Source organism: Pleurodeles waltl, chromosome 2_1 (assembly GCF_031143425.1).
Source record: "Pleurodeles waltl isolate 20211129_DDA chromosome 2_1, aPleWal1.hap1.20221129, whole genome shotgun sequence".
Lineage (NCBI taxonomy): Eukaryota > Metazoa > Chordata > Amphibia > Caudata > Salamandridae > Pleurodeles > Pleurodeles waltl.
The window spans coordinates 158,979,107-158,994,273 of record NC_090438.1 but is presented as its reverse complement, the minus strand read 5'-3'; the positions used below and the strand labels follow the sequence as shown (position 1 = coordinate 158,994,273).

Here is a 15,167-nt window from a genome sequence, read left to right as displayed (position 1 = left end):
TTCGTTTAATTCAGTTCTATATTGTCCACAGGGCCTATCTCACCCCGGCTCGAGTGAATAAATATTTTGCTCGCCAGGATGCAGCTTGTCCCCGCTGTTGCGCGGTGGATGCGGATTTGCTACAAATGTTGTGGTCTTGCCCTTCTTTGTGCTCCTACTGGAAGGCAGTGGTCACCTGTCTGTCGGAGTGCACGGCTCGTCGGGTTCCTTTCACTTGGGAGGCGTGCATGCTGGGATTGTTCCTCATAGGCAAGGAACATAGGGCTGCGGTGCGTTTCACGGATCTGGGGCTAATTACGGCAAAGAGGTTGGTGACACGTAGGTGGAAATCATCGGACCCTCCACCGATGCAGGCTTGGAGATGCTCCTTTGAGGTGTGGGCTGGGGCCGAGGGAGCGGCGCTGAGGAGGGAAGAGGTGTTGGGACTGCATCAGTTTCCATTATCAGCTAGTTGGAAGGAGTTACTGTTGTGACTGCGGAACATGAGTGGGTCTCCGGAGGCAGAGAGTTTGGTCTAGCATGGATGAGTATTCGCTCTGCGTGTGGTGTGCTGGGTCGAGACGCTGTGTGTGCTCATTGGTGGGATCTGATGCGGTGCGGGAGTTCGACGGGGTGCGGTAGACAGAAAGTGATGATAGACTCCCCCCCCTCTGCCAACACGCCGGATTGCGGTAGATTAGCGCCCAACCCGTTCAGGAAGTGCTCACATGGCAGTTTATCACACATATGTGTAATACCCAGCACTTGTTATTGTTTGTATTGCTTGTTTGTTACCTGTTTACAACATTAGTCTGCCGGCCAACCACACTCATGCTGCAGTGTGAATGGAGATAACACAGTACAACGATCTGTCTTGTTATGTAACGCCTTTGTTCAATACTTTATCACTGATGCCCCATATTTGAGGACATATGTGTAAGTACTCTCATTTGTACCAACGTGGCTCTCTTGACAATCATTCTCTGATGGAACTCAGTCTATATATGGGCTAATGGAGCAGCTAGAAACTAAATAACGGTTTGTCATGTAGCCTGAATCTTTTTCTTGTTTGTTTCACTCTGATTGGCAATGTAAGGGCAGTGTAATTACATAATATTACTTCTTCGTATACAAGTAATTTGTGTTCAGTTGTCATGATAGAGTAAAATGTAATAAACAGAATTATGAAAAAAATAAAGTTACTTTCCCACTACAGTTATCAGAAATCTGATTTAACAATTAAATTAGATTTTTAAACTGGATGGAAAATAACTTAATTTAATTTTTCTAGCATTTTATCAAGTGAGTTTATAATTTAATGATTTAATCTATACACAGGCCCGCTCATGGACATTCTAGTTAACCTACACAGTAAAAACAGCTTTTATATATTTGTGATGGCACAGAATTCCAAATATGTACTGTGCCACTCTTTTTTACATACTAAGCCTTAAAAACCATGGGAATACAAGGTACACATTATATAGAAAAATAGGTGTTCCTACATGGCAAATACAGTTTTTATTTCCAAGTGTCACTACAGTGCCTTTAAAACAAAACTCACAGTAGTGCTCTTGGCACCTGTATCTTTCTGTCACATATACGTGTGGTTTAAATATGTATTACGTTTAACTCCCAGGCCATTGGTGCATTTTCTACACCATTTACAACAGCCCTGCAAAGTGGTTAAATAGTCAAATTGGGTAAAAACAATTTTAACAGTACCATTTTAGGGGCAACATATGTGCACTGTGGCACTGACTAGCAGCATCACAGTGCACAGGCTCCTAATACTAGAGAAAAGTGTGTTGAGAAAAGTAAAAAAAAATGGTGTGACTATTAAGAAAAGCTGACTTTGCTACAAGTATGTACGTAAATAAAAAATAAATAAAATATGAAACACAAATAGAACAAGTACATGTCTACAGGCACTACCAAATGTAGTCATTTATGTAACACTGGCTACATTAAATATGTAAATAGAACTAATTTGTTATAATCAGTAGTTATAAATTGAAAAATGCTGTAAGTCCAGATTAAAGTATATGAGTCTCATTAAAATGCTTTATGCAAACCACTACCATGTGATAATCACAAGCATGCACAGTTAATTCTAGATGGCTTTACAAATAGGACTACATATCTTTAAATGTGTATTCAAAAAGCATCTAATAGCAAACATTCTCCCTTGGGCACTATTTCCATCAAGGCCAAGATCAGAAGTGATGCAATGATAATAGCTTACCATATGTCACCATCTTTATGCATGCCATGTATTTTCAAATAGTCAATCTCAAAATGTAGGTTACAAAATATTCTCTTACCTCTTGGACTATGCAGTGGAACTTCAGCCGCTCGACCGCCATCTCCACAGGGGCTCTGATCAAAGGACAGACACTGGTCTCCGGTACCAGCTATCACATCAACATTCTTTGCCAACTCCTTCACATCATTCAGAGATTTCACTTTGTAGACTCTCCTGGTGTTTGTGTCAGACATGTAAAGGGATTCGAACACTGGGTCTACTGCCAGGTAATATTTGTGAGCTGGGCTTGTACTGGGATTGAAATAAAAAAGCTACATAAATACGTTTTCCTTCGAAAATGAACAAGTCAACTTTTAGAGCTGTTATTTATTATTTATTTTATAAAACAGATACTGTAGTCAGCAGAGATGCAGTATTGATACAACATGTTTTGTTTTTGCCATTGTACAAACAGACCATAATCAACAAGACTGATGTTATTCTTATCCATTTGTTTACGTGACTTATGGCATGGAGACTACATGTATAATATGTTATTACCATTGTTTAGGGTGAGGATGGGCATCATGACCGACTCAAGGTTTTGCTTCTTGTTAGTCACAGTGGAGCTCCTACCCACAAGTAACAATGGTAAAATATAGTATATTACACTCTGTACATCTGCACGGACACACAGGCACACACACACGTACACACACACACACACAAATGTGAGGGTGTGTGTTTATAAAATTAGGCTAGTGGTTGAAGGGGTTAAAACATAATTTCAGAAGCAACCACAGTCCTTGTCAGGCTGAACTCGCAAGCAAATCCCAAATTAGCCTGTGCTCAGCCCCTCTGGCACCTTGGCATAGAGGAGTCAGGCTTAACTCAGAGGCAATGTGTAAAGTATTTGTGCAAAACTCATTATCACAGTAGAAACATGCTACAGAAGGATCCCACACCAGATTAGACTAATAGAGTCGATTTTAATAAATAAAACACGACCAAAATTACAAAAATCTAATAAGGAGAACCAGAGATATGCAGGTTTAACAATTTCAGTAGCTCCAAAAATGCACCCAGCTCTATCTATACATATCTGGTTTTGTCAGACGGTGACAAAGTCGCAAATTTAGGCCAACCATGATTGGATGCAGGCCAGCTATAAGGACCCAATTAAGCCTGCTGAGCAATAGTACCTGAAATCCTGGTTGCAGAGGTTTTGCTATGTCCCGCTCCTAGGAAGCGATGCATCGGTTCCCAGGTGCTGTGAAGCTGCGATGCAAGGTCCTGCATTATTGTTTAGGATCCCCTCAATGAGGGTTTGCGGTGTGAAGTCCGGTGTTGAGGATGCTTTGCACTGTGGAGCGATGCTTTGATTTCAAAGAGCAGTAGGACTGCATTGTTATCAAGTCACCCTTCAGCGAGAGATTTGAAACATGAGGGCCTGCTTCTGGAAAACTTAGCACAGGAGGCAGTTCCAATACTGGCTGCTAGGTCGATTTGAAGTCCTTGTGCTGAGAGAAACCATGCAGCAAAGGCGATGCATCAGTTCTGCACAGCAGAAGAGACGCATTGGTTCTGTTGGGTCCACACATGAGTTGGCAGAGAATCTTTAGGCCCAGTTCCAAGGGTCCAGGACTGGTGTGGCGTCACAAATGGCAGAGTCCAGGTGCCGGGTTCAAGGTTGTTGGAGCCTTTTGTCCCTGAGGCTCTAGTCAGGATGCCAGCCAACTACCCCTTCAAGTCACTTTGCAGTCACTTTGCAGGTCCAGTCTTACCACCCAGACAAAAGGGCAGGAGACAGTAGGTCAGCACAACAGGGCAGCAGTCCTTTAGAGCAGCAGTCCAGCAAAGTGTCAGTCCTGTCAGAAGCACAGCACTCCTTCTTGCTGGCAGAGTATTCACAGGTCCAGAAGTGTAGTGAGGAGTTGGTGCCTGAGGTCTAATACTTATACTCAGTTCTGCCTTTAAAGTGGAGAAGCTTCTAAAGTGCACAGGTGTCCTGCTTTCCTGGCCCTGACTCTAGACTAACTATGGGGGGTAGGCACCCACTTGTGTGGAGGCAGGACAAAGCCTATGCAAAGTCAACTCTGCCCACCTATCCTGCTAGTGATGCCCTATCCAGGAACATCTAAGCTCTCTATTGTGTGTGGATGTTTAGGAGGAATACACAAAGCCCCACTGTCAGCTACATCCAGTCATGTGACCCAGAGACAGGCTGCAGGCACCAAATGGATAAAGCAGGAAAATGCCAACTTTCGACAAGTGGCATTTTCAAAATTATAATCTAAAATCTGACTTTACCATAAAATATGAGTTTTCAGTACAATTCCAAAGACACCAAAAATGAATCAGGTACCTGCGCCTATTTGGGAATTAGAGCTTACTAAATGTAGTAAGGTAACTCGAACGTTGTCTTGCGGGAGAGTAGGCCTTGCAGTAGTGACAAATGAATTTTTCACTACTAGGACATGTGAAACTTAAAACTACATGTCCTACTTTTTAAATACCTTGTACACTGCCCTGTGGGCCTTCCAGGGCCTACCTTAGGGGTGACATTTGTATTAAAAAGGAAGGTTTGGGTCTGGAAGTAAGTGCATTTGGTCAGGTCGAAATGGCAGTTTAAAACTGCACACACAGGCTGCAATGGCAGGATTGAGACATGTTTAAATGGCTGCTTAAGTGGCTGGTATAATAAATGCTGCAGGCTCTCTTGTAGCATTTAATGTGCAGGCCCTGGTTACTCATAGTAGCACCTTACTGAAGACCTACAAGTAAATTAAATCTGCCAATTGGGGATAACCCAATGTTATCATGTTTAAGGAGTGAGCACAAGCAACTTAGCACTAGTTAGCAGTGGTAAAGTGCACAGAGTCCCAAGGCCAGCAAAAATGACATCAGCAAAAATGGAGGAGAAAGGCACAAAGGGCCATTTTTACAAGAAAGTGATGCGCCACTTCGTTTGTGGCCCCCTTGCGTCCTCTAACGCCACCATGGTAGCACAGTATTTACAATACGGCGCACCATGGTGCATGTTAGGGGCAATGGCATAATTTTTTTACGCTATTGTAATACTATACTGGATTAGCATTTTAAAAATGATGCTACTCCATTATAGTGTTAGGAGGCCCATTGAAATCAATGGGAGACTCATTTTAACGCCCGCTTTAAGCAGGCATTAAAAATGATACTGGAAATGGTGCAATGGAATCTTTTAGATTCCATTGCGCTATGTTTAGTGACCCTCTAATGAGGGAACGCCCCCTTTGCATACATCATGCGTATATTATGCATGATGTGACACATAGAGTTTCCAAGATGGCACAAACCTAGTTTGCGCCACCTTGTAAATATGGTGCTACGGTAGCGGCCTCTTAGTGTCACATTTGCGCCAAAACATTTGCTGTAAATGTAGCTTTAAGAGGTGCAAGGGCCTTGTAAATCTAGCCCGAACTTTGAAGGAAGACCCCCAAAAGACTGGCAGGTCTATCAATATACATATATATAGAAATTCACTGAAAAAAAAACAAAGGTTACCTGGACATTAAAGTTAGGTTGATGTTTTACTCATACCAAACCATAGAAATTCAATTGTCATAGTTATACTTATAGTTATATTTGTATTAAGACACTATAACTCATTGCCCAAAGTTACTTTCCGGCATGAGTTATAGGGCCTGATTACAACTTTGGAGGAGGGTGTTAATCTGTCCCAAATGTGACGGATATACCACCTGCCGTATTACGAGTCCATTATATCCTATGGAACTCGTAATATGGTGGGTAGGCTATCCGTCACATTTGGGACGGATTAACACCCTCCTCCAAAGTTGTAATCAGGCCCATAGTTTCTTCAGATAAGTATAACTGTAAGTAGAAATATAACTGCTAAATGTGTATGGTTTTGTACAGGTAAAACGTCAACCTAACTATAACATCCTTGTAACCTTTTTCTTTCAGTGAATTTCTATGGCTTTTGTAACACACATTAATATTTCTGTCAGGCTGCCGCCCGCCAATCAGGGCCTTGCTTTTCCCCTGGATTCAAGAAGGATCCACAGAAGATTCAATGAGGATTTGAGGATCCACAGATTGGCCAAAAGAAACAAAATGGGCATTTTTTTTCCATGTGTCCAATGTGGTAAGGATACATGTATCCTGACCCCTTTTATGTCTTTTACACAGTTCCCTCAGCCCCCAGGTAATGCAAGTAACAAAATTGCAGCTGCAACTTTTCTATCAGATTGCAGCCAGCCAATCTGGGCCCTGCCTTTCCTCCAAATTCGGAGTATCCAAGGAGGATCTGAGTAGGATGCGAGGAGAATCAGCGTTATTATATATACAAATTTGGTGTTCATATAATACCCAGGAAACTACAGAACAGATTTACACCAAATCACAAAAGGGCACTTTCTGGACTAAGAGCTAGTGTTCTGCCAAATTTGGTGTAAATCCATCCAGCGCTTTGGGCTGTGGTTGTTTTCGAAATCTCTATTGCATGTGGAAAATGTGCCTAGGGACCCCTCTTTTTCTTAATCCCTGCTTGAAGGAGCAGTCCAAATCTTTCCAGGCGGCAGCTGACATGAACATTGAATTTAAATAAAAAAATTCATGTAGATTCATTGACCGGCACCAAAGATATAGGCAAGTCAAAAAAGCTCTTTCAATGGAAACTAAGTCCACACTATAACTACCTACTGGTGATCGCCAGTAGGTAATATTTTTATGTGTTGACTTTTTGTTCACTGAAAAAAAAGGTTAAAGTAATGTTATATGACAATTTCAGTGACAATGTAGCATTATAAACTAAATAAAGCTGAAGTGCAAACGTTATAGTTCTCTCAAGTAACTGTAGTACATCCACTAAAGTAATTATAACTCGCACCCATGCCATGCACTTTGTTGTCATCAAAGATATAATTTCTGTTGTTGCAATGATGTTATCAATCATGTCATAGAAAATGTCATGTGTGTTGTAATATGTGAGGTCCTATGCAGTGCATAGTGTGGAGGCGAGTTACATTACTTTAAGGTATGAGTTATAGTTAAATGGTCGAGAGTGTCCCTGGGCCTTTTATGAGCACCAATACATTGAAAACCTATATTTTAAAAAAAGTTTCAGGGCATCATGAGGCACTCCTTCAAGGAGCAGTGAATAATAAATGAGTGGCTACTGCCTCCCTGTGGGAAAATGCCACTGTTGGCATGGTCACCCCCCACTTTTTGCCTAGTGTTGATGCCAGCTTTGATTGGAAGTGTGCTGAGTCCCTGCTAACCGGGCCCTAGCACCAGTGTTCTTTCCCTAAAATTGTACCTTTGCTTCCACAATTGGCACAGCCCTGGCACACAGTTAAGTCCCTTGTAAGCGGTACCCCTGGTACCAAGGGCCCTGTGGCCAGGGAAGGTCCCTAAGGGCTGCAGCAAGTATTATGCCACACTCAGGGACCCCTCCCACAGTACATGCACATTGCTTTGCAGCTTGTGTTTACTATTGAGGAGAAAAGACACAGTCGACATGGCACGCCCCTCAGAGTGCCATTCTCACCAACCACTGCCTTTGGCAGAGGTAAGACACCCCTCTAGCAGGCCTTATAGCCCTAATGCAGGGTGCACTATACCACAGGAGAGGGCATAGCTGCATGAGCACTATGCCCCAACAGTGTCTAAGTCAATTCTTAGACATTGTAAGTGCAGGGTAGCCATAATGTGTATATGGTCTGGGATTTTGTCATTACAAACTCCACAGCACCATAATGGCTGCACTGAATACTGGGACATTTGATATCAAACTTCTCAGCACAATAAACCCACCAGCGTGGGATTTATTGAAAAATGCACACAGAGGTCATCTTAGAGATGCCCCCTGCATGTTAGCCCAACTGCTAGTGTAAGGCTGACAGGTCTATGCCAGTCTGCCACTTCCAAATGAGTTTCTGACCACAAGGAGTGAGTGCCTTTGTGCACTCTGTGGTCAGAAACAAAGCCTGTCCTGAGTGGAGGTGCTTCACACCTCCCCCTGCAGGAACTGTAACACCTGGCGGTGAGCCTCAAAGGCTCAAGCCTGGTGTTACAATGCCCCAGGGCACTGTAGCCAGTGGAGATGCCCAACCCCTGGACAAGCCACCACTTTTGGCAGCAGGTCCAGAGGGATAATGAGAAAAACAAGGAGGAGTCACCCCCTCAGCCAGGACCACCCCTAAGGTGTCCAGAGCTGAAGTGACCCCTTCCTTGAGAAATCCTCCATCTTGCTTTGGGTATTAGGACCAATAGGGATAGGGATGTGCCCCTCTCCCCAGAGGGAGTGGGCACAAGGAGGGTGTACCACCTTCAGGGACAGAAGCCATTGACTACTGCCCATTGACCCTAAACACACACCCATATTTAGTATTTGGGGGCAACCCTGAACCCAGCTCTTCAGATTCCTGATGACCTCGAGAAAGAAGAAGGACTGCTGAGCTGAAAACCCTGCAAAGAAGAGAAGGAGGCAACAACTGACTCAGCCCCAGCCCTACCGGCCTGTCTCCCGCTTTAAAAAGCTGCAAGAAAAGAATCAATGGGTCCTGCAGGACAGCGACCCCTGACAGCGACCCCTGACCAGGGGACTGTCTGCACCACCGAGAACCAAGACACTCCTGTGGACAGCAGACCTATCCAAAAAGAAGACAAAGAAACCATCTTTAAATGGACTCTCACCTCATCCTGAAGTCTGAGTCCAACTACTGTGCACTCAATGCCCCCGGCACATGTCCAGAGAAACCAACTAGCCAGAGGGGATCCCCAGGTGACTCCGACTACGTGTCCACCCTGGGCTGATCTCTCTACACCCCCACAATGATGCCTACAGAGGGAATCCTGAGGACTCCCCTGACCGCGACTGAAGATATCTGTGGCCTGGAGAAACACTTCACCCGCAGCCCTCACGCCTGAGTGCAACTGACCACCAATAAAGCAACAACCAGCAGGCGGCCCTCATCCTTGCCCAGATGGTGGATTGCCCGGGAGGCCCCCGTACCCTGCCTGCAGCGCCTAAGTGATCCCGGGCCCCTCCTTAGAGTTTTATTGAGAACCGGATGCCCTATTTCCACACTGCACCCGGTCGCCCCGTGCCGCTGAGGGTGTGGTTTCTGTGCCTATGTGGGGCCCTCCAGTACTCCTCCAAACCCCCCTGGTCTGCCCTCCGACGACGCTGGTACTTACCTGCAAGCACACCGGAACCAGAGTACCCCGTCTCCATTCGGGCCCACGTTATTTTGCCTCCTGTTTGACCTTTGCACCTAACCGCCCCTGTGTTGCTGGTGCTGGTTGTTTAGGGTTATCTTGACCCCCGGAGATTAAACCCGTTAGTTTGTTACGTACCTCAAAAACTGCCATTTTAAAGAAAACTGTGTACACTGTTGATTCCATTCAAAGTTCTAAGAATTACTGTGCAAAGTACATTTCATTTAATGTACTTACCTGCTAAATGAAAATTTAGGTTATAGAAATAAATTAACAAAAGAGTATTTTTCTATATAAAATCCTATTGGTCTGGAGTTAAGTCATTGAGTTTGTGTTTTCACCTATTGCTTGTGTGTATACAACAAATGCTTTAACACTACTCTCTGATAAACCTAACTGCTTGACCACACTACTAAATATAAAGCTTTTGTATTATGTATTATTGCCTCTGTCAAGCCTCTTTGGGAACCCCTGGACTCTGTGCATTCTATATCTCATTTTGATATAGTATATACAGAGCCAGCTTCCTACATTGGTGGATCAGGGGTGGTGTCTAAGTCTTTTCATTTGCTGGACTATTCATACAATACCTGATCACATGACTAAATTCCAAAATTGTCTTTAGAAAATTGATTTCTGAATTTTGACTATTTTTCTAAATTTGTAAAAGTCCTGCTAGGGTTTTGTGTAAGTCCCTGTTATCATCTCTTTTTTAAGTTTAAAAGTTTTGTGAAAGTTAGGATTTAGTTACTAGATGTAGTTTTTAGTTTCTTAAAAAGTAATCCCAACTTTGGAGACATAATGAATAGCTCAGAGGATATAGTGATGGAACTCAACTTCACTCCTTACCTTCATCTAGGGATGACAGAGCTAAGGTCCCTCTGTAAGCTAAGAAAAATTAAAACTGCTTTCAACCCTAGGATGGTCAAGCTCCAGGAGCTCTTGGCAGAGTACACCAGGGACCACCCTACTGAGGGGGAAGACCTCCCATCAGATGGGGAAGAAGCTGGGGATCAGGAGGTAGAACTCCCCCCTCCTACCCTATCTAGGGAGACCAGGGTTCCAAGACCCCTGTTTCCACAGACAAGACTCACAGACTCTGGTTCTTCCACAGGGGAGTCCAGTTCCTCTGTGAACATTGAGAGCAGCCTCAATGATGAGGACATCCTTTTAGCAAGGATGGCCAAAAGATTAGCTTTGTAGAAACAGCTCCTAGCTTTAGAAAGGGAGAGAGCAGAAATGGGTTTAGTACCCATAAATGGTGGCAGCAACATAAATAGGGTCAGAGAGAATACTGACATCCTAAAAATCCCCAAAGGGATTGTTTCAAAATATGAAGAAGGTGTTGATATCACCAATTGGTTCACAGCTTTTGAGAGGGATTGTGCAACCAGAAATTTAAACAGATCTCACTGGGGAGCTCTACTTTGGGAACTGTTCCCTCGTGGGTACAGGGATAGACTCCTCACACTCTCTGGTAAGGATGCAGAATCCTATGACCTCATGAAGGCTACCCTATTTGAGGGCTTTGGATTCTCAACTAAGGAGTACAGAATTAGGTTCAGGGGGGGTCACAAAACCTCAAGCCAGTCCTGAGTTGCTTTTGTTGACTACTCAGTCAAAACACTAGATGGTTGGATAACTGGCAGTGGAGTGCATGAATATGATGGGCTGTATAATTTGCTTATGAAAGAACATCTGTTAAGTAACTGCTTCAATGACAAGTTGCATCAACATCTGTTAGACCTAGGTCCAATTTCTCCCCAAGAATTGGGAAAGAAGGCAGACCACTGAGTCAAGACAATGGTGACCAAGACTTCCACATGGGGTGACCAAAAGAAAGAGGTCACAAAGCCTCCCCAGGAGAATGGTGGTGAAACATCCAAAGTCAAAACTAAAGAGTGTTCTCAAGGGCCCCAAACACCTGCTCAGGAGGGTGGGTCCGAGCTCCTTCACAGCCCACAAATGGGTATAAAGGTAAACTCTTTGATCCCAAGAAAGCCTGGTGTCACGCCTGTAGACAGAATGGACACCAAACTGGAGACAAGGCCTGTCCCATGAAAAGTCCCACAACTTCTACTCCAGTTACCACTGGAATAGCCAGTCTCCATGTGGGAACCACACTGTGCACAGAGCAAATCAGGGTTCACACTGAGGCAACTTTCATCTCTGAGGGTGGGGTGGATATAGCCACACTGGCTGCCTGGCTGCCTAACATGCAAAAATACAGGCAGCAGCTCTTGATAAATGGAACAAAAGTAGAAACCCTAGGGATACAGGTGCCAGTGTCACCATGGTGACAGAAAAGCTGGTTTCCCCAGGACAGTATTTGGCTGGACAAACATATCCAGTTACCAGTGCTGACAATTAAACTAAAGTCCGTCCCATGGCACTGGTGACTTTAGAATGGGGAGGGGTTACTGGCCTGAAACAGGTGGTGGTCTCTTCGGCAATCCCAGTAGAATGTTTGCTAGGGAATGATTTGGAGGGCACACCATGGGCTGAGGTAGAACTCTAAACCCATGCAGCCATGCTGGGTATCCCTGAAGTGGTGTGTGTAAAAACAAGAGCACAAAGCAGAGCACAGGGTTAAAAAGAAGTGTTGGAGCCTGGAATAATGGCCCAACCTTCCAAGAGAAAAGTTAAGAGGACTTGGGGGAGGGGGGCAGCCTATGTACAGCAAAAGAAACAGGATCCCTCTTCCCATGAAGATGTCCTATTCCCTGAAGGAACTGAGACCATGGAGCTGGAGCCTTACCAGGTAGAGCTCTTGGGCTCGGGGGGCCTCAAAGGAACAGCTGTGCCAAGGACAAAGGACTTGTCCCACTCTTGAAGGCCTGAGACAGAAAGCAGCTGAGCAGGCGAAGGGAGACGTCAGTGGCTCCCACAGGGTCAGTTGGGAGGATGGACTCCTTTTTACACTGAGGCAAGAGATCCCAACCCTGATGCCACTAGGAGAGTGGTAGTGCCTCAGGAGTTTAGAGAGTTTATCCTCACGTTGACCCATGACATCTCCTTAGCTGGGCACTTGGGACAAACCAAGACATGGGACAGATTAGTGAACCATTTCTATTGGCCCAATTTGTCCCAGAAAGTAAGGGAGTTTTGTAGCTCCTGTGTCACCTGTCAAGCAAATGGCAAGACAGGTAGCCATCCAAAGGCCCCCCTCATTCCACTTCCAGTGGTGGGGGTCCCCTTTGGAAGGGTTGGTTTGGACATTGTGGGTCCCCTTGAACCTCCCACAGACTCAGGGAACCAAAACATACTGGTAGTAGTGGATCATGCTACCAGATACCCGAAAGCAATTCCCCTTAGGTGAACTACTGCCCCTGCAGTAGCCAAGGCCCTGATTGGTATTTTTTCCAGTGTTTCCCTAAGGACAGAGGTACCAACTTCATGTCAGCTTACCTCAAACACATGTGGAATGAGTGTGGGCTGACTTATAAGTTCACCGCATGATATCATCCACAAACCAATGGCCTTGTTGAAAGATTTAACAAGACATTGAAGGGCATGATCATGGAGCTCCCTGAAAAACTCAAAAGGAGATGGGATGTCCTCCTACCATGCTTGCGTTTCACCTACAGAGAGGTGCCACAGAAAGGAGTAGGGTTTTCCCCCTTTGAGCTTCTATGTGGCCATCCTGTAAGGGGACTACTAGCACTTGTTAAAGAGGGCTGGGAGAGACCTCTGCATGAGCCTAAACAAGATGTGGTGGACTATGTGCTTGGCCTCCGCTCAAGGATGGCTGAGTACATGGAAAAAGCATCCAAAAACCTTGAGGTCAGCCAACAACTCCAGAAGTTGTGGTATGACCAAAAGGCTGCAATGGTTGAATTCCAACCAAGGCAGAAATTCTGGGTTCTGGAATTCGTGGTTCCCAGGGAACTTCAGGGCAGATGGAGTGGCCCTTACCCAGTTCTTGAGTAAAAGAGTCAGGTCACTTACTTGGTGGACCTGGGCACTAGCAGGACACCCAAGAGGGTAATCCATGTTAACCACCTTAAGCCCTATAATGATAGGGCAGATATAACCATGCTGATGGTTACTGATGAGGATCAAGAAGCAGAGAGTGAATCTCTCCTTGATTCTCCTGTGGACAGCGGACCTGTCCAAAAAGAAGACAAAGAAACCATCTTTAAAGGGACTCTCACCTCACTTCAGAAGTCTGAGTCCAACTACTCTTCACTCGATGCCCCCAGCCCGTGTCCAGAGAAACCAGCTAGCAAGAGCTGATCCCAGGTGACTACGTGTCCACCCTGGGCTGACCTCTGTACACCCCCATGACGACGCCTGCAGAGGGAATCCCGAGGACCCCCCTGACCACGACTGCCCAGGATGAAGATATCTGTCACCTGGAGAAGCACTGCACCCGCAGCCCTCAGGCCCAAGAGAAACTGACCACTGGTGCAGCAACGGCCAGCAGGTGGCCCTCATCCTTGCTCAGTTGGGGGCTTGCCTGAGAGGCCCCCCTGTGCCCTGCCTACAGCGCCTAAGTGACCCCCGGGTCCCTCCATAGAGTTCGATTGAGAACCCCATGCCCTCTTTGCACACTGCACCCTGCCTCCCTCGTGCCACTAAGGGTGTGTTTCTGTGCCTATGTGGGGCCCCTCTAGTACTAGTCCAAACCCCCCTGGTCTGCCCTCCGGCGACGTGGTTACTTACCTGCAAGCAGACCGGAACCGGAGTACCCCCTTTCTCCATAGGGGCCCACGTTATTTTGGCTCCTATTTGACCTCTGCCCCTAACCGGCCCTGTGTTGTTGGGTACTTGGCGTTATTTTGAACCCACAACAGTGGGCTACCTATGTGCCAGAGATTGAACCTGCAAGTTTGTTACGTATCTCAAAAACTGTACTTTACTTACCTCCCCCAGGAACTGCTGAAAATTGCAGAGTCCACTTTTAAAATAGCTTTTCGCCATTTTAAAGAAAACTGTGTACATTGTTGATTCCATTCAAAGTTCTAAGTATTACTGTGCAAATTACCTTTCATTTAATGTACTAACCTGCTAAGTGAATCTTGTAGTTCTAGAAATAAATTAACAAACAAATATTTTTCTATAGAAAAACCTATTGATCTGGAGTTAAGTCATTGAGTGTGTGTTTTCACTTATTGCTTGTGTGTGTCCAACAAATGCTTAACACTACCCTCTGATAAGCCTAACTGCTCGACCGCACTACCACAAATCGAGCATTAGTATTATCTATTATTGCTTCTATCAAGCCTCTTGGGAAACCCCTGGACTCTGTGCACACTATATCTCATTTTGATATAGTATATACAGAGACAGTGTCCTACACTCCCTGACTCTCTACGGGCCCCAGATATCCCATTTCCTGGGGCCGTTTTCTATTTTACAGGTTGAGGTGCGTGTGCCCCCTTCCTCAGGGTCTATGGCCACAGGGCCCCATTTCCTAGAGCCTAATGTGGGGGCCTTGGCAGGTGCCTTGGTGCCCACCTGGCACCCCCACAATAAACAATATTGGAGGCTGCTGGGTGTCCCAGGGTCCCCACAGCCCCACTGGCACCCCATATGCTCCCAAGTTTGCTTATTTTTGGGTGTCAGGCACGAAAGCCTAACCTACTCAGCAGCAATCTGCAATGAATATGTTTGAACCACAAATTTCTCAATTCTCCCTTAGTAGGGTGATACAGCTGCAGAACTAAGGCGATGGTTTTTCAGGAATGGCCTTGGAAGGGTCCTCTTCTTTCACACA

The 15,167-nt window shown here is 45.3% G+C and overlaps 1 protein-coding gene across 2 annotated transcripts in view; it reads right to left on the bottom strand.

Moving 5' to 3' along the window:
* The window catches only part of TENM1 (teneurin transmembrane protein 1), a 1,758,425-nt gene that overhangs the window by 311,139 nt on the left and 1,432,119 nt on the right, over positions 1-15,167 (bottom strand). For both annotated transcript variants that reach the window (XM_069211839.1, XM_069211847.1), the window contains one exon: positions 2,304-2,536. In XM_069211839.1, coding sequence (XP_069067940.1) covers positions 2,304-2,536 — 233 coding nt within the window. The remainder of the gene's footprint in view (positions 1-2,303; positions 2,537-15,167) is intronic.